This window comes from Engystomops pustulosus, chromosome 3, assembly GCF_040894005.1.
Source record: "Engystomops pustulosus chromosome 3, aEngPut4.maternal, whole genome shotgun sequence".
NCBI lineage: Eukaryota > Metazoa > Chordata > Amphibia > Anura > Leptodactylidae > Engystomops > Engystomops pustulosus.
Genome location: NC_092413.1, coordinates 167,245,899 through 167,266,206, shown reverse-complemented (window position 1 = coordinate 167,266,206; position 20,308 = coordinate 167,245,899). Strand labels below are relative to the sequence as shown.

The 20,308-nt window shown below is 40.3% G+C and overlaps 1 protein-coding gene across 1 annotated transcript in view; it reads right to left on the bottom strand.

The window, feature by feature from the left end:
* PPM1L (protein phosphatase, Mg2+/Mn2+ dependent 1L) overlaps window positions 1-20,308 on the bottom strand; it is a 164,826-nt gene that overhangs the window by 36,826 nt on the left and 107,692 nt on the right. Inside the window, exon 2 of the mRNA XM_072142900.1 lies at window positions 8,456-8,630. Coding sequence (XP_071999001.1) covers window positions 8,456-8,630 — 175 coding nt within the window. The remainder of the gene's footprint in view (window positions 1-8,455; window positions 8,631-20,308) is intronic.

Genomic DNA, 20,308 nt, shown 5'->3' with positions numbered 1-20,308 from the left:
TCACCGCTTCTGGGCACAGGCAGGGAATACCTGGAGCAGTCCTTACTCCCTGATTTCTTTTGTTTGGGTCCTGGTTATACAATTGCAGCATATCACTTGGTCCCAGGTCCCTACTACGTAACCTGTTAGCCTAAGGCATCTGTGTTTTTAAGCTTTTTGTCTCAAGTGTAGCAGTTAGTAGTGCGTTTACTGCCACGTTTTATATATACAGCATTAAAAGTGACGTTTTAGAAGTTCATTATCTGCCCGGATATGGGTATCTTTGCGCTGCTTTAGGTAGCTTTTTTCGTGTTAGCTATTGTTTCTAAATCCCTGCCGCGACAGTAGGTCCACATGTATTTTTTTGAATTGGCCTTACCAGGTAGTTACAACCTATTTGTATATTTTCCTATACACATCTGTACTATTCTGTATCTGTGGACAGTCAATAGCAGTCAACAACATGAGTTCATGATGTAGCATGGGACATAGAAATAGGTACAAGACAACACATGCCCATGTAAGCACCACTGAACCCCAACAAGGAGTATTTTGATAAAAAAATTCTCAAGGTCAACACAAAAAATTTGCAAGATGATTGGGGCCATGAGGGCCTTGCAATAGCCCTTTAATTACTATTGTTCTTTTATAGATATGTGATAAATGCAGCTCAGAATAAGATTATACATTTTAAATACGGTACATTACTTTATCCCTACTTCAGACCAAGCACCCTGCATATATAGTAAGGAGCAAACACAATATAGATCCCAAATATATTCACTATATACAGTAAAAGTGTTTTTTCTTAGAGAAATTGCACTGCAATACCAATCCTCGCTATGACTCTAAAATTAAAACCGATGAAAAGGCGGCCAGGAAAATGTGTCTGGGTGACATTTCATTGCCTCTATTCAACTGCATTCTAAGATGTTCCATATGTCAATTTCATATGCCGGGCATAGCTGAGCTCATAGAAGAGCGCAGGAGGAAGTGCAGCCGGTGTGCCAATGATTCCTAGTGCTCTAAATGCTCTAAGCTATGGAAGACCTAGAGGAAAATCAATTGCACATAAACTGCCTTCATGTTCTGTCGATATTCACATAATTATATTGAGCTTTTTTGATCTGCAATCCATTGTAATGGAGATTTGTGAGAAAAACAAATACTTCCCTGTGTTTCTTTGTGTAGAACAGAGACTGGTATAAATATCCTCAGGAAAAAATCATTTGTTAAATGAATGATTCCACAGTGGTAAGTCTTCGGAACAAGTTCTTCACTCTAATTTTACTTACAAGCAGACAAGCTCCTTTCCATTCTACTGGAGCAGGCATGAAGAATAGTTTTATGACTACAGGCTAGCCAACAGTATTTAGGTTTTTCTCGATTTCTTTTTATAGAGGAGTCAATTCTTAAAGGGAAACTGTCAGCTGTTTTGACTATGCAGAGATGGAGATCTGTGTTATCATACCTTTGAGTGTGTTGTTAGTAGCAGTAGGGTTGTGAAAAATGCATTTATATTCCAGGATTGTAGGTGGACGTCGAACACTGCTGCACTGGTGTGTGAGATCTCTTCAATGTAGCTGTACAACCCTCCCCTCTGCTGTAGTTTGCTTCTGTTGAATACTACAGCAGTTACTCAGGAGGTAGAGGCAGTGCAGCATTACATTGAAGAAATCTCACAAACCAGTGCAGCAGAATGATCCAAGTTCTGCAACAATCTTGGAATCTAAATGCATTTTTCAAAGTCCTGCTGCTAATAACAACACACACACAAAGGTGTGGTTACATAAATCTCCAGGACCAATACCTTACACTGTCTGCAGTTTTGTATGGTTAAAATTGAAGACAAAATCCATTCACAGAGTTCAAAATCAGTGGACTACCTGAAGAGTAGAAAAATGATTGGTTGTGGCTTACAATAAAACTATAAAATTCTGACCTATATAAAACTGATTTCAACATGTTTTTCAGTAATAGAAAAACGAAAATATGCCATTTGCTTTGATGCATTATTAACCAAACATACCTTGAGAATGCTGTAGCTACACTGATGTAGGCACATATCTTGTTTAATCCCTGAGTTAAGGTTTTGCTGAAAAAACAATTATAAAATTCACGACCTTGAGAAAGATGGATCAACATTACACACGGAGCTTTTTTTGAGCAGCCAAGACAGGACTAATCAACCTGAGCTGGATCACTCATACACAGCAGCTGGGGGATGGTGCAGCAATTGATTATTCTGCCTGTCAGGGACAACACAGTGATTGCATCATTCTCTGCTGCAGTGCATGATTAACGGGAAAGGAGAAGCGCCGAGCCCAGCCACAGAAGCGACAGAGCTTCATTATCATAATTTTATAATAGCTTTTTCAGTAAAACCACTCAACTCAGGGATTAAGCAAGATACATGACAGCATCAGTTTAGCTACAGCATTCTCAAGGTATGTTTGGTTCATAATCCATGAAATCAAATAGTAGGTTTCCTTTAAATCCCATGGTCAGCAAGTGCAGGGGCATGCAAAACAAATGGATATAAAGGATTTAGCTTCCTAAGGTTCATTTTTTTTGTTTGAGTGCATAAATATATACACAGTACATATATACACACAGGAAAATTGTACTAATAAAGCCAGTATCCATATAGGGTCTGCTGCCTGGAGGACCATATTGTAGCTGAGACTCTAAGCATGAACAGAAAGGTGTAAGACGAGATGATAAATCTTATTCTGATACTTCAGATCAATTACCATGGAGGGTTATTTATCATTAGGCCGGCTCTTTGGAACAGTTCTATGTCTGTCTTTGGATCTCCACTGCCCCAGGATTTCTCCTCCAAAAAAGTTGCAAAATGCATCAAAAGTGCCAGCAGGAGTGCAGTTACTATGCAATAGTAAGTCATGAATCCGGCTTTGCACGGCGTTGCACTAGATGTAGTTCTAGGTTTACACCAGAAAAGTGAAGAGATAGAAATAACCCTGTGCAACTTTTTAGCAATGAAAAAACCTGCAACTTTTTTGATCCTTTTTTGACGCCAAAAAATGGTTAAAAACCAATGATGAATAACCATGAAGATCAAGCTTCATGTACAATATCACAAAACATTTTGTCTAACAGAACCGAAAAAAACGTGTATACTATATATCACTTTTTTCCTGTCATCATTAGGAGAAAATGGCCCTGACGTGAACCATACTGGAACCATAAGGAGTGTAGCAGTCACAGGCACATGAATACATTTATATGTACTGTATGTAATGGATTCTTCATACTTGGCAGCAGTGACGCTGAGCACAGTTCAGACATGAGAAGTCAGTGTGACATCTGGCTTCTGATTTACCATGGGCTCTTTTGGCTCGGATTTTCAGGTATGGATTAGGCAATAGGAATGCAGTATTTCCTGATTCCTGAATATAGTGATAGAACACGATGGACTAAGAGCAGAGCACCCCTATAAATTCTCCAGATAATAATCTTTTCTTTTCCATATGCTGGCACATAAGGTGAATTCACAGATCTTCTAGTGTCACTAAAAGCAATAAATTGTTTCATCGTTCTCAAATGTATGGATATAGTTCAATGTATTTAATAATATTCACATCTCTGATACATCTGGTTAGCAGGTCTAAGAGAGGTATGATCAATCTACGGTATTACTTCTGTTCTGTGTTTAAATGGTTTTATTTTAATAGACACTTATCCCCTGTTCATTGGATATTTGTCCTGTGCCCTGCAGTTGGACTCTGCACATTCTTTATAGTGCAAACTGCTTGCACATGTATATAAGAAGTGTCATGCACCTGTGTTATAGGTGCACAAAAAAAAAGTTGGTGCACTTTGTAGGCGCATTGCAGGGTGGGCCAGATTCATGAAGAAAGTGCACCAAAATTCCTGAATTTGGAGTTCTCTGCACAAGGGCGTAACTTGAGGGGTTGCAGAGGGTGTGGTCACCCAAGCCCAAGAGGTTTAGGGGGCCCATAAGGTGTCAATTTCCCATATGAGAAGACTAGTACTATAAACCATACATTATAGTCGGGGGCCTGGCACAGACTTTGCACTGGGGCCCATTAGCTTCTAGTTACGCCACTGTCTCTGCACTATACACAGGCAAAATGCGCATAGTACACCCTGCACTGTTTTTGATAAATGTGGCCCAATGGTTTCCCAACTCTCAGACCGCCTGCAATCAGACATTTATCCCCTACCCTATGCTTAGGAGATAAATGTCCATTGTGTAGATACCTCTTTAACCTTCACGACTGCCATGCGGCTATATATACGTCTTATTTGCACATGCCCTTAGCAGATAGCATGTATATATAACCCTGCTGACAGTGTCAAACTTTAAACGGTCATATCTCCTGAACCATAGCACCTAGAAACACACATTTGGTGTCATATTAATATGAAATATTATTGATTAATAATTCATTATTAATATAATAACCGGATTGTATTTAGAAGAGAAACAGAAATGGAGATATCCACTGTTAAATTTATAGTAAAAAATGTTATTTTTAATACAGTTCTTGATTCCCAACCACAACTTTAAGACTACATATCTCCAGTTCTGTTACACATAGAAAAATATATACAGGAGGTCCCCTACTTAAGAACACCTGACTTACATACGACCCCTAGTTACAAACGGACCTCTGGATATTGTTAAATTAGTGTACTTTATCCTTAGGCTACAATAAACAGCTGTAACAGGTATCAAAGGTGTCTGCAATGAAGCTTTACTGTTAATTCTGGTTCTTATGACAATCCAACATTTTTAAAATCCAATTGTCACTGAGACCAAATAAATTCTGGCTGGGGTTCCAATTTTAAAATATACAGTTCCAACTTACATACAAATTCAACTTAAGAATGAACCTACAGAACCTATCTTGTATGTAACCCAGGGACTGCCATGTATATTATTTTAGGGGAGATTTGAAGCGAACACCCTCTGGCCTGTAAGATGAAGGCAGCAGAAGACACTTTGTAAAAGTACACGCTTTGGTAATGGATGATGGATTGACACTGTTCTTATTTATAACATATTATGGGAAAAGATTTATACAATTATACCGCTGATTAAAAAAAAATTTCAAATTACATAAAAACAAATAGTTTCACATTTTTATTAATTTGTCTACTAATCATATACAAAGAAAAATCTTATCAATGAAATTATTTTATCAAGTTAAAGGCTCACATGTCATGAAAAAAAAATGATTAAGTAAAGTTGTTCAATAGATAAAGTCATTTAAATAAGAGCAGAACTGACCTGTAAAAATTGACTTGGACATTCAGGCACCAATGACCCTCAGTCATGAAGAGGTTAAAAGGACATTCTACGTAAAACAAATTCATTGAATAATGCATAGTGTGGAACCTGCTGGGAGGATCACGTCTCATTTTCATTGTATTCCTAGAACCTTGCTAGAACCTAGAGTCACGTTCCTCCCTACAGTCCCTGCACAAGGTATATTCCAATTAATTAGCTTTAAATGGACTCTTCCTAAAGGTAACCGGATCACTGCCATGCGATGTGAACCCCCTGTTGCTAGATCAATGAGTGACCCTCATTCTTGTCATTGGTGAGAGTCCCTGTGGTTGGACCACACCAACAATACTGTTATCCCCTTCTCTGTGGATAAGAAATAGCAAATGAACTTCGAGACAAAACCCTTTAATGCAGTTGTACAGTCACTACAAGTTTCCCCCTGCAAGGTATATGTGATATGTGAGATCAGGGGCGATAGGTCTCTAGTTATGGTGGCCAGTTGCCTTTTTAGTCTTATTCAGTGGTCGTATGCCCGGGGTCTTCCAGGCTTTTCTTCATTATAGTCTGTTGAGGAGGAAGTATCAATGGAAGGGAAAAGAACAGGCTGAATAGAGTCACCCGGAGAGCTCAAGACACAATCGGGGAAGCGCTGCGTCCTTTTGAGGACGTCTGGCATAGCAGATGCCTAAGGAAACTTGCAATGCTGGAAACAACACTCATCCACTACACCGCACAATCCTACAACTAGAGAGCATGATAAACTACCACTTCCACCAGATGTGCTGCTGGACTTCCAGATTCCCAAATTCCTTCATCCTGAAAACAAACAAACTGTACAACCAAATAGTGTAAAAAATGAAGTAATTAAGTTCCCACACTGATGCATATATTACTGTGCTGACTTGTACTGCTTATTCGTAGTGTTCTGTACAATGTACAAAATGATTCCCACTTGGGGTAAATAAAGTTTTATTTCTATTCTATAATGGATCATTGCAATACTGCAATACGTTGGCAGAGAGGAGTTGCTGGAGTGGAGGGGGCATGTATTATGTGGCAGGCAGTGTCAGAGAAGCTGCTGTGTACAGTGTAATCTCACTATGCTCATCTATCACACTGTTGACTGCTACTGTGCTCCCAAGCTTCTGTCAGTATCATTCAGCACCAGAGCACAGCTGATAGGTGTCTGGAGTATGATGAAGAAGAGCTGGAGATTGCCATAAGGGACTAAGGAGTTGAAGATATACAAGAATAGAAACGGCTACAATTAGATTATTCACAGTAATGATTGTGGCACACAACTGTGGGCAGAAAGCACTTAATATAGCTGTAGCTCCTGGATTAAGACCATGTTATTTAACTGTAGCCACCTAGGCAACATGCTTGTCCTATAGAATTAGCCATCGAGGCAACTTGTTTATTTTATAGGAATAGCCACCTTTGCATGTTATATAGCAGTGGCTTAAGTTGGAAAAAGTAGGCCGGATGAGGAAGTTCTTGCTGCAAGAAAACTGCAGTCACATGTGATAATAGTTGTAGGCAAAAAAGACACAGAGGTAGTAAATTGGTAACAATGAGTGATTCTATCTTCTGGCCAGAGTTACCATGTAGAATATATGAAAGTGATTTTTGTATGGCTTTTCATCTCCTCCAGTATCTTACTAGCCGAGCTCCATAGTCATTTCAGTGCTGCCTTTAGGAAACTAACATTCTTTAAGGAACAAAGTAGTTCCATCTATGCAGACGAGCAGAAGCAGACATCACAGCAAGCCTTCCTCCATTCATCTAGCAAGTCTGTTCATCCTTTAAAGCATAACTTACTAGTTTCGATCTATTTTATGTTGAGCTTGATTTCTATTAATCTCACCCGTCTGTTGCGATTCTGTACAATTGTTGAATGTGGGATAAAATGCCTATGGGGGATGTATTCAGTCTAGAAGCAATCGTCTACCCTCTGCATCCAGACATTAAAAATGCAATATTCTTATACATAAGAAAATCCAGAGTAAAGCACAGACTGTTGTTATGTGTTAATGCCTCTACGGAATAGAACTTCACCAGAGAACTGCTGCCTTTAACTTCACTGCCTGCCATATAGTCACACTCAATTCATACACTAATAGGAAGCAACTTTCTGAAAAATGGAAAAAGGAAACCACAATGCATTTAGCATTTAGTGATTTCTACCTTTGCTTAAAGGACATCTACCACCTGGATCAAGGATTGTAAACCAAGGACACGGGGGAAATATGCAACTAAGTTTTTCAGGATGGGATAAGGAAAACCACGCCTCTGCAAGCTACCTTGTAAGGGATCTCCCTTGACATCAAGCATGACCTACAAGAAGCCTTATGACATAATGCGGGATTAAAACCAAATCAGTATATCTATTCCAGAAGGAACAGATAGTAAAGTAAGCTTCTCCCAGTGCTAAAACCTCTGATAACACTAACAAGCACTGCAGCGCTGTACACTAGAAACGCCGGACCACTCTCATGAGAAGGCAGGATTAGGGACGGTGACTGCCGCTTTGAAAGCTGTCCGGCATTTCTAGTATGCAGCGCGACAGAGTTTGTTAGCGTTATCGAAGGTTTCCGATAGCGCTAGCATTGTAACACTGCTTACTGAAGTACTCAAATATTATGGGAGTGTTAGAAATTAGCAAGCATAAGGCTTGTCTATATCCAGCACTTCCTTTCACGGTCTATATGAGTGCCGGAGATAGCCGAGCCCTGTGCTCTGCAATTTACTACACTCCCATAGTATTGAATGAAGCGGCAGGACCCATACTCATCCTTTATCTATAAGTGAGAACGAGACCCAGTTGTAGGATTTCACCACTGATCCAAGCAGGCAAACTCTGCTGTATGGCAGAGGGCAAATAGGTGGTTTAGGAAGCAAAAAACAGTAATGTGGGGTAATGGTAAAGGTGAGCAGGTAGCAGCTCTATTATATACCTTCCTTGTCAATAGTATAAATGAGATGCCAGCAGTACATATAGCTTGATGGAAAAGGTTTGAGGGTTCTGTACTTGATGATCAAAGAGAAGATTTTTATTTGACTTTAATCTTCAGAGGTTTATTACGGTACCCTGAGATCTTCATGTTTATACCTCCTGGGAAATTATGTAGTCACACATTTTTATTGTGATATAATAAACTGTTCCACAAACCTCTAAAGCCACTAAACAGCACCTACCTGCTTCATCATAGGAGCCCGAAAGCTTCTCCAGTAGTTCACGGTCTATTGCTAGAATCTGCTGCTCCAAAATTGTCTGGTAGGAAAGTACGCTGTTTTCTTTATCCCTTTCAAAGTCCTGAAGATGTTGCTTTAGCACCTCGGGCAGATGAGTCTTCACATATTCTGCTGCTGACTGCACAACAAATAAACAAAGTCATCATTTGTTTAATTTTCCGACTTTTTTTTCAGAATATGTTTTTCAAAACATTTCCAAAAAAGCCTTGAGCAAGAGGAACACCAAAATCTCATCATTCTGGGTAAATAACTAAATTTCCATCAATAAACTAGGGAATCATTTACTTTATACTGCATAATGTACTACAAATGTGATGTCTGAGGAGCCAGTTATGCTTCTTCCAGACAACCTGAATCTTCTGCCACTTTTATAAAGTACGGTATATGCCATTTTGTGATAGAACAGTCCATTAAACACATATATCTAGACCCACACTTGTAATATGTGCTTATCACTGGGCAGGCATATCCCAATTCTCTACTGCCTCCATTGACTATTTTAAAGGGATTTACCATATATACTCGAGTATAAGCTGAACCCAGTATAAGCCGAGACTACTAATTTTACCACCAAAAACTGGGAAAACTTTTTGACTTGAGTTTAAACGAGAGTGGGAAATGCATTGGTCACAGCCTCCCAGTATATAGCCAGCAAGCCCCATGTAGTATACAGCCAGCCCCCTGTAGTAAAAGTCAGCCCCCTTTAGTATATAGCCAGCCCCCAGTAGTATATAGCAATCCAGCACCCTTTAGTAGCCAAACAGACCCCAGTTTGCCCAGCACTGGGTAAACTTACATACTCACCTTCGGGTGGTTCTGATGCTCAACGCGGCTCCTCTTCTGTCTTCTCTGCAATGCTCCGGTCCCCGAGGCTCCACTTGTCTTCTCTCCGCTGTAACACCCGGCAGACCCGCGGCCAAGCGCTCTGGCGGCCGCAACATGATGCGTTTGCTGATGACGTCATAGCATGCACCGTCCGGCAGAGCGCATTGCCACATCTCTGCCGGCTGTTACAGCAAACAGAAGAGGAGCTGTGGGAACCGGAGCATTGCGGAGAAGACAGAGGAGGAGCCGCGCCGAGCATAGGGGACCCGGAAGGTGAGTATGTAAGTTAATTTTTTATTGACTCATGTATAAGCCTAAGTAAGGTTTTTCAGCACATTTTTGTGCTGAAAAACTCGGCTTATACAGAAGTATATACGGTAGTTTAAACAAAATATCAAAAATGATATAAGAATGGAAATTCGAGAAATAAGCATTGATAGGGCTATAGGGTTGCACCGATAGCAGAATTTTGAGTGCAGTAGGATACCCAGAGATATATCACGATACTTGATACTGATACAATACTTTCAAGAAAAGAAGAAAAGTATTATCTGAATGTTTAGGCTACGGTCACGTGGGGCGTTTACATTGCGTTTAAAAATGCAGTGCAAATGTCTGTGGGAGATTCAGCCTAATCGCATGAATTTCCATTAAAACACATGCAATAAGTAATGGGCAACCAGTGTTTTGCCAGGAGAGCTTTAGTATTTTATGACAGTTTATTATATGTATTGTAAAGGTTCTCCTGGAAATGGTAATATAAAATGTATAATTTAAGGCTCAGATGGGCATCTTTGATGGCCATATGCTATCCTTTTTTTGCAAATGCTATATGGATGCATTGTTTCCTATGGATCTGTTCACATGTCTGTTTCTTCCATAAATGTGCAGCATGTTTCACATGGGGACCACGTACATCTATAGAAGTCATTGGATCAAAAAATGGACAGCACATCCATAACATCTGTTTGTAGACTGTTTTTTCTCAAACTGGGCAGGGCATAAAATAGAGTACACCCAGAAGAACTGATAGAAGACACCCATCAGTTTCTACATGAAAAAGGCGATGCAAAATGGACTAAACACATCCATCATGTCCACATTTTTTCGCAGAGGCGCAACAGACACGCCCATCTTAATGAGCCTTTTTTGTCTTTTTGTCTACATTTTTATTAATTTAACTGTAGTATATGCTTAATAATAATAATAATAATAATAATAATAATGTAGTGATATAAGAGAGATCTCTAAGAAGATCCATCTCTGTATACCAGTGCATCTGTAACTCTATGGATGCTATAGTAAAGCTCTTGGTTACATAAAATAAGTAAGCATTCAGTTTTGACAACCACTAAGCCCATAGTCTAGTAGAGTTCAAACCCCAGGCTGGGCAAAAAATTATTTAACTGAATAAATTAGAGCCTTATGAGATGTAGCAACACCATATATGGACAGTTCATTACATTTCCCTGATGACGTGGTCCCTGCTCTTCTGCTAACCTGACACATCTATTAAAATGATTCCCTGCCCGATGTCTCCTCTTATGAATCCCCTGCAGACAGCTACTAGGAGTCTGTAGAATAGCACAAGTCATTCAGTATAGCAAATAACAGAAACCCAGTATTGATTGATACCGAGGTTTTGATGCATCATGCAACCTATAGGGCTAATTCCAGGATCCTTGAGAACATTCTTCCCACTTTCCCACTTTGATCCCTTTCATTGTATAGAGGGTTGCCCTATTATAAGTAAACCATAGACATAGGATCTGGCCATTTGACAGAATTTTTTTGTGTTGAGAAGAACTGACCAAACCATGAACCTAAATTATATCCTCTAAAGTAAAATGTAGAAAAAAGAAAGAGGAGTTCAGTATTTAATCAAAGTGAAAGTAAATCTGATTATACACGTCAGAAATCTTAGAGACAACAGAGCTCTTTCCTGAACAGATATACAAGCATGTTGTTAAAGCAAAAAAAGAGGTGCAGGCACTTAGCTTACCCCTGTCCCTGCCTACTCACCCATACCGCAATAACCCACAGACGACAACTAGACGACAGTCCCTATTCTGAGTCAGTGCACAGAAAAGAAGATAAACTAACAGAGAGAAAGAGAGACAGAGAGATAGACACTTGCTGAGACAGGACAACAGAGTCAAAACCAAATGGCGGCAGAGTACAGAATCATGAGCCAAAGTCAGATATACACATATAGCTGAACTGAGCAGGGAGAACCAGAAGTATCAAGAGACTACTATAAGCAGTAACTGGGTGAAGGTATGAGTAGGTATATGAGGAATTCCTGGATGCTGTCCCAGCGGCTGAGTGACACAGTTGTCCATCACTCAACCCACACCTGACACACACACTAAGCACCAAGATAAAACCATCTGGCTTTCCACAGAACACACACAAAGCTAAAACCCTGCAGAGCTAGCTGTCAATCAAAGCCGCAAACAGTGCAGTCCTAGATGTGGTTCACAAGCTCAGAACCATGCCACCAGAACCCATTCAGAGAGCTCTGACATATGCTTAGTTATGCAATGTGTGCATGTGTCCTAAATAGGAAAACGGTGGAAGGCTGCAGCTGAAACCCCAATAAATGAAAGATACAGTCCCTTTGAAATCACATAGCCCTATCCTTCTCTGCCCCTCCAGCATAGTCGCAAGTCTTCTATGTAAATTAGATGATAGACTTCTGCTGTCATACGGAGGAGTCTATATAATATTAGTGTGCAGGACCAGGGAGGACCTTTCTTGTAATAAAGTCTCTCCTGTAGATTCAACAGAAATCACTCAAAACTGCAGGAAAAGCCAGCTTAGACATGGCATTCAATCTATAGGTCACATACACCCTCAGAGGTGAGTCCTTGGAATAATACAATATAGATTTACTGTTTCATTTCTAGAATATCACAAAATGCAATTAACAACGTGTCGTGTCCTATATCATTGAATAAAACATGTTATATGTGTCCACTTGGGATCCATCAGTGTCTTGTCTCGAAAACTTAATGACCCATTGTGCACCGGCTACATTATCTACTTACGTCTTTGAAATTATGGCATTAGCTACCCCTATGGTCTGTGCAATAATGCTAAGAAAATGCTATGTATAATCTCTTAAGAGGATGTAAGTAGTGCTCTGATGTTGTGGTGATCCATTTACCATTCATAGTGTAAAGGACTTTGGCGCCTTTAGCACACTGGTTCAGGTAGTGGAGAAAGTAAATCAATAGTCTATGTCTTGACCCCAAGCATTCTCACAGAGGTGACAATCTTATTGCTTCCTTAGTACTTTGTCTTCCTCATTGCATCAATTTCCGTGTTATAATTTCTGCTTTGGTCTCTATTTGAATTATTTTGGGAGGATAGAACAATGTATTTATATTCATTTCTTCAGGTACACACAAGAAATCTCATGAGCACACAAACACACAGAGCCTGTATAAACACACCATGAATGGAATATTAGGCAGTTCATCCAATGCTGCGTCCCATACTGTTTGGATATAATTTACTAGTGTGTAAACTAGACAACTTTCAAAGCAATTAAAACCAAAGGTTTTTTTTTTTTTTATAGCGGATTAGTATATGTTCCAAAGGGTAAGGTCTATTGTCATCCTGCCATCAGGATATTGATAGTACCAGGTGTGTGTCTATGATTTACAGTATCCGAAATAAGTGGGATTAATGAACCTTATATGGAATTCAGGATGAGGTCTTGTGTATTCCCTAGACCAGTGATGGGCAACCTTTTGAGCTTGGTGTGTCAAAATTTGCCAAAAAACCGAGCATAACTCGGGGGAAGTGTCACCTTTAGAAAAAAACCTAATTTTGTAATAACATGTCCAGCAGCGGCCTCCCCTTATTAATAACATGTCCAGCAGCGGCCTCCCCTTATTAATAACATGTCCAGCAGCAGCCTCCCCTTATTAATAACATGTCCAGCAGCGGCCTCCCCTTATTAATAACATGTCCAGCAGCGGCCTCCCCTTATTAATAACATGTCCAGCAGCGGCCTCCCCTTATTAAGATCATGTCCAGCAGCGGCCTCCCCTTATTAAGATCATGTCCAGCAGCGGCCTCCCCTTATTAAGAACATGTCCAGCAGCAGCCTTCCTTCCCTAATAAAATACCCCTAGCGGACTCCCTTTACTACTAAAATCCCCCCCTAGCGGCCTCCCTTTACTACTAAAATACCCTCCTAGCGTCCTACTTTTACTATTAAAATACCCCCCTAGCGGCCTCCCTTTACTACTAAAATACCCCCCTAGCCGCCTCCCTTTACTAATAAAATACCCCCCTAGCGGCCTCCCTTTACTAATAAAATACCCCTAGCCGCCTCCCTTTACTAATAAAATACCCCAAGCCACCTCCCTTTACAACTAAAATACCCCTAGCCGCCTCCCTTTACTATTAAAATACCCCTAGCGGCCTCCCTTTACTACTAAAATACCCCTAGCGGCCTCCCTTTACTACTAAAATACCCCTAGCCGCCTCCCTTTACTATTAAAATACCCCTAGCCGCCTCCCTTTACCCGTTACCTGACGTCAGGTCGCCTCAGTCACGTGTAGTGCAGCGCACACTACAGCCTGGAGGAGCCGGAGGAGTTGCAGACGGTGGGCGGACCAACGGGGCGCCGGACAGGTAAGCAGGGGGCAGAAACACAGGGACGGGACATTAACACAGGGGCAGCACATTACACAGGGGCAGCACATTACACAGGGGCAGCACATTACACAGGGAGGGGGGCGGACTGTGGGCGCTGGGCGGCCGCGTGTCACCAAAAATGGCTACGCGTGTCAGTGGTTCGCCATCACTGCCCTAGACCAAGACATAATAAAGAACCAATAATATATGATTTTATCGTGGCTATTTTCAGTGGTATAATCCAACCTGACTATTCTAACAGTACAATCTCACTACAGCAGTGGTGGCGAACCTATGGCACGGGTGCCAGAGGTGGCACTCAGAGCTCTCTCTATGGGCACCTACCCCATCACCCCAGCACAGATTTCGCCACACAGGACTCAAGGCCTCTTGTAGTTCCAGGTAGCCCATGACCCTGGAAGGAAGCTACAATTATAATCTGAACTTCTTCTCCTTTCTTCTGTATTGGTGTCCTCAGGTGCCAATACAATTTAAACCTGTGACAGAGCAGGGAGTAATAAGTTACTGCTTAAACTGTAGCATTGGCACTTTGGGTAAAATAAGTGGGTTTTGGTTGTAGTTTGGGCACTGCCCTACAGTACATTTCAAGTAGTATAAACACCAGTAATAACAGGATAGTCCATGTGATAAATTTGTAGTTATATGTAGTTTGAAAGGTTTTCTAATCTTATATTTAGTTTATGTTATATGGCTGTTTACATTTTATTCATAAAACATATATATATTACCAAATGAGAGAGATAGAAAATCTGGGGGGTCCGCCACAAAATTCAGTTGGAAACGAGACCAACTAGTAGCCGGTCTAAAATACAACTCCACAGGCATAAACTACTGTACTCCAGAATAATCATTCAGCATGATTTATATGGCACAAAATATGATTGTGTACACTGACCTATTCACCTCCAATCTCCCCCAAAGTGTTCCTCAAGTATAATCCGGACAGTGAAGAGTAATATGGACTGATTCCTGAGGGTAATGCATAACATAATTGAACAACAATTCTTGGAGCTCCGGAGATCACGGGGATTTCATACAGTGACGGAATCAGGAGGATTCTCCAGGCACGGTTAATAAAAGATCAACTGATTCAATGGAGCCAACCCACATACTGTATAAGTGTACACAGGACACCTATACAGCTTCAAGTTCCCTTCAAGCAGGGAACCATAGAGTCTCTGCAGTACAGAGCAGAGCTGTGACAAGGGTCCCAATAACACCCCCCTTGCTTAGGGACAGGGCACCCAAAAATCCTTTCCAGACCACATGGATCTGTATAATAGCGAAGTACTTGTGGATTTACTTACCAACACCAAAAACAGAAACGGATCATTGTCAACTATTCCTATATACTTACTGTATAATACCAGACATAACAATATTATGTAAATGTGAGGCTGTACCAACCCATTTTCCTGGATAATAAACTGCGCACCACATTTTCTGAAGCAGTTAATTTTACCAAGTCCCAGCACAAAGGATTTCCCCAAGATATTATATAACAATGTTTCTTTACAGAAAAAATAACAAAAGTGTTTTTATTGAGGTAAAATATTAGAACTCTAATACACAAGAAAGTGGAGTCGTATGGAGCGATTGTCATGTTTATGCGAGATGTGTATGTTTACTGCTCAATTAGACCTTCCCGACCTCTACAAGAGTGTTATTTACTATCTCACCATCTACACATTATTCTTTCCTTCCGCTAAATCTTAGAAACATTTATCAAGGCCCTAAGCAGAACACAGAACATCACTTTATCAAAGTCCTGACCTTATAGAGGAGAAATTTCAATTTGCCTTTTGCTCTGATAACTGTGCCTTGGTCTACACCAATCCACTACTCGTCTCTAGAAATTGCTCTGTAAAATATTAAAAATGGTAGGAAATGTGACCAGAATCCTTATAACAGGGTGTCCAATGACCTTATGCTCTCATATATGGTGAACTTGAAATATTTGCTATGATATTGCAGCAAAAGAATACTTTGTTCATACAACTGGATGAAATAATTCCAAAACTATACATCAAACAAGAAAATATGCAATTACTAGCTACTAACCAGAATTAAATTGAATTATTTTGACCAGATCCATTACAGATCCAATGAAGATATATAAAAACAGATATGCGCTACAGAGATAAATCACCAACATAAAGTTATTTAATGGGAACCATAGACCACATGATACGACAAATTACCGTACTACACAAAAGCATCAATATTAAGATAACTGGATTTACTGTATATATAATCCAATTTTATCTATCTATCTATCTATCTATCTATCTATCTATCTATCTCAGAAAAAGGCAGTAAAGGGTCCCAGAGCAGGAAAAGTATTCAGACCCCTTTAGCTCTCTTAAGTGAGATGCAGACATAGTTAAACTTCTAGTACTCTTTCCATAACTGCCATAAAAGTGAAGATGAGTTATGGAAACAATATATTTTTAAGGTCAGAATATTAAAGGGAACCTGTCAATGGATGACCAAATAAACCACTACCTGTATGTTGTGAAGCAGTTTAACACCTTCCAGATCATGTCGCTTTTATGTCCCAGAATGGTGACAATATTAAAAACATCTACTTTGACGTAAGGTATAAACTGGTTGTTCAAGGTCAGGGCTAAATCAAGGCTTCAAAATGTCCACTCTGTGGTGGTTGAAATCATTCAGCAGGGACAGGATTGTCAATTACAATTAACGATTGTTCTGAGGCAGGGAGAGCTTGACTTCAGTGCTAAACACAGTGTACAGGCATTATACATCTCATGAGTTGATATTATTAATGAAGCCACCAAACTGGGCCATGAAAGAATGATTATCTCATTAGCTTGATGACATATTGATAACGGTCAATTTCTGCTGACAGGTTTCCTTTAACTTTTAACATAGCCAGCTCTTTGCCAATCACATGGCCATCCAATGGCTTTCCCAGGTACAAAGATAACACTATTCAAAGATAAAACTTCTAGGAAAGGTATTAGAACTTTGAAGACACTGAATGAGCAAGAAGTGCTAAGATAATTACAGATACTGTAACCAAGGATGTAAATCTACGTGGTAAGGGGGGGGGGGGGATTAATAATTTAAATAAAGTATGCATTAAGAAATATAGCTGACAAGGAAAGTTGTTATATTGTGAATGGATAATGTGAATTTTTTTTCTGATCTTCTTCATGTAATTTTGTAAAATGTCAATAAAAAGGTATGGGAATGTACAGCATTTACTCCTTTTTCTATATTTCTATGTTAAAATTGTGCACATATGCTCCCCCCAACACTCTGTATGTAGCATAGAGCTTGGTACAAGATCAAACAGGGAGGAAAACCCTTCACCAATTTACCAACACATGTTCTACACAGATCATTGTACTCCTGTCCTTGTCTCTGAATGATAAAATCATTCTCTGGCTCAGATAAATCTGTGCCCTGATATGTCCTCATTTTAATATGGAAAGTCAGAATATAATGAACACAGAGATTGAAAGGAAAGAGTCTCCCCACTCCACTCTCCTATTATAAAACTCACAATTATCCCTTGTGTTGTCCATGGTCAAGAGCCAACACTTCACATATCTGCATGTGAGACCATGTACAGTTTAAGGCACTTGAGACTTGACTTGACAAATCAGGTTACATTTCAGTCTGTCATTATGTAAAACATAACCGAGAATAATGTTTTATCTCCTTTGTAAAGAGAATATTTGATAAGTATTTTCACACAAAGCTCCCCAGTTCAGACATGACTTCAATAACCTTGTCTATGCGGCATATGCTTTTATGAGTTGTACAAATGTGTGATCTTCCCAAGATCAATAAAAGGATTCAGAAGAAAATTCTGAATTCTAAGTATGTCTGGGGAATAATATTATGGCAGGGCCGTCCTTCTAAAGGCCTTGATCCATACTGGGGCTGTCGCTTACTAAGAGAGCAGAATCTAAATACTGTGTCATGTTCTTCATGTGATCTCTAACCAAAACTGTCACATTGGTCTTTTCTTATATTAAGAGGATCAGCATACAAGATATTGGAAGAACTTCAAAACTGACCATACCAAAGGGAGTCTTCTGCTGACAGCTACCCCTCCCGTTTTACCCTCTTACCCACAGACACATGCACGTAAAGTTTGACTGAGCAGGTGTGTGTAAGTTGGGACCACCACCAGTTCATGCTTAAAAAGCTACATATATAAGGAAGCATGTCAGTAGGATGATGATGCCACCATACTTGGTCATGAAAGAAACATGATCTGGAAGGTGTTACGCTGCTCCACAACATACATGGTCAGTTTCTGCTGACAGGTACCCTTTATTAATCTGACCTTGAAAATATATTGTTTCCGTAGCTGGAATGAGTACTCCAAGTTGTACTATCTCTGTACTCCCATCGAGATCTCAATTCACTTTTACTATCCGGTTATGACTAAGACTTAGGAGGTCGAATAGCATCAGTCTATTTTCTAAGCTGCTGCTGCAATTGTATTTGTGATTATAAAGATAATAAAGAGTCAAATGTTATCCACAAAGTTATTGAAGTGCGGGATTGAACTTTAATATTTTGTGGATCGAGTACCTAGGCTTTGGGAGAAGCATCCGTACAAATAAGTAGGCAATTTATTTATTCACTCCCCTCACTCGTCCAGTGCCCCCTGGTCTCCCTGAAATTGCAGAGAGGCAGTGAGGTCACAGACCAGGCGAGACTGAACAAGTGAACGGGAGTGAATAAACTATGAGTTAATTTTTTAATTCTTATTTGGTTAAATCCCAGATTTGAATTATAATAAAAGAGGTTCTGAACAGTATAAATCCTAAATAGAATAAGTAGGATTAATCTACCATCAGTCAATCAGTTGGTAGATGTCCTTTAACTCTTTACAGACAGTCCCTGGGTAGTCCAATTTCCTAAAACAGCTGAAAGATATAGGGGCACAGATAGGTCCGAACAGCACATTCCCGTCGGGTTTCCTGGCTATTTCCGATTTGCGCCACATTTAACAGGGCTTTTTGGCGCACGCAATCTGATTTTGGTGCAATTGCGCCGACTTTCATGCGACACAAATCGTGGGCATGGCCATCGGACAACCTGACTGATTCGGACTAAGCGCGGGATTAAAAAATCAAATTGTGTCACAAGACATGCACTCACATACACCGGGAAGAAGAAGGTGAACTCCGGCAGACCTGAGTGGGGTAGCGACACATGCAGGATATCAGGCGCACAATCTGAGTGAATCGCCGGACTTCATCCTCGTCGGACACGCACCTCGAGGATCGTGACAGGATCGGGTAAGTAAATGTGCCCCATAGTGCAATATGCTCTAGGTATGGATAGAGTTAATCATTAGCCTCCTCTCCTTATCTCTATGTTGTGTCCAGACACATTGCTCCCCTTATCTCCTATTCTGGTACCAGGCTGTGCGGGGAGAGGCACATCTGTAAACTCTGCCCACGCACACACTTTGGGAGTTCAAAGAGGAGATGTGGGGAGAACAGGACACCGGGATGAGTGCCAGAAGGTAAGTACCAAGTTTATTTTTTAAGGGGGCTCTGTAGGGGACAATTTAGTCATTGGAGACTCTGCTGGGGATATTTTAGTGATTTGAAGACTCTGCTCTGACCATTTTATCCATGGGGGGCTCTGTTGGGATCATTTTATTGATGGGCAGCTCTGATGGGGACATTTTATTCATTGCAGTGGTTCTGCTGGGGGAGGCTGCTATGGGGATTTTATTAATAAGGGGTGGTTGCTGCTGGACATTTTATAAAAGAGTAGCAACTGCATTTCCCACCCTAGGCTTATACTTGAGTCAAAACATTTTCTCAGTATTTTGTAGTAAAATTAGGGGCCTCGGCTTCTACTCAGGTCTGTTTACACAGCAATAAAATATTGTTTATATCCGCACTGTTTGTCTCACTTTGCCCTACCTGGTAAAACCCATATTGAATCACAGCTGTGCAAATATTGCATGGCCCTACTGATACTACGAAACCCAATGAGGCACATTTACTAACTGCACTTTTCCTGTGTAGTGTGCAGGGTGCGCCAGTTTCAGGATTTCTGGCGCCTGCTCTTCATGAATCTGGTGCTCTCTGCACTGCCCCGACAGAGTGCACCAATTTTTTTGGTGCACCTTTAACATAGGGCGTGCTACACAATTCTGTCGGACTTTACATTATAAATCTGGTGCACGGTCCAACTGTGCATGGGAACGCCCCTTATTTCTGGTGCAGACACTTCTTAAATAGCTGTGCAAGCAGTTTTAACTAAAATTAATGAGCAAAGTATGACAGAAA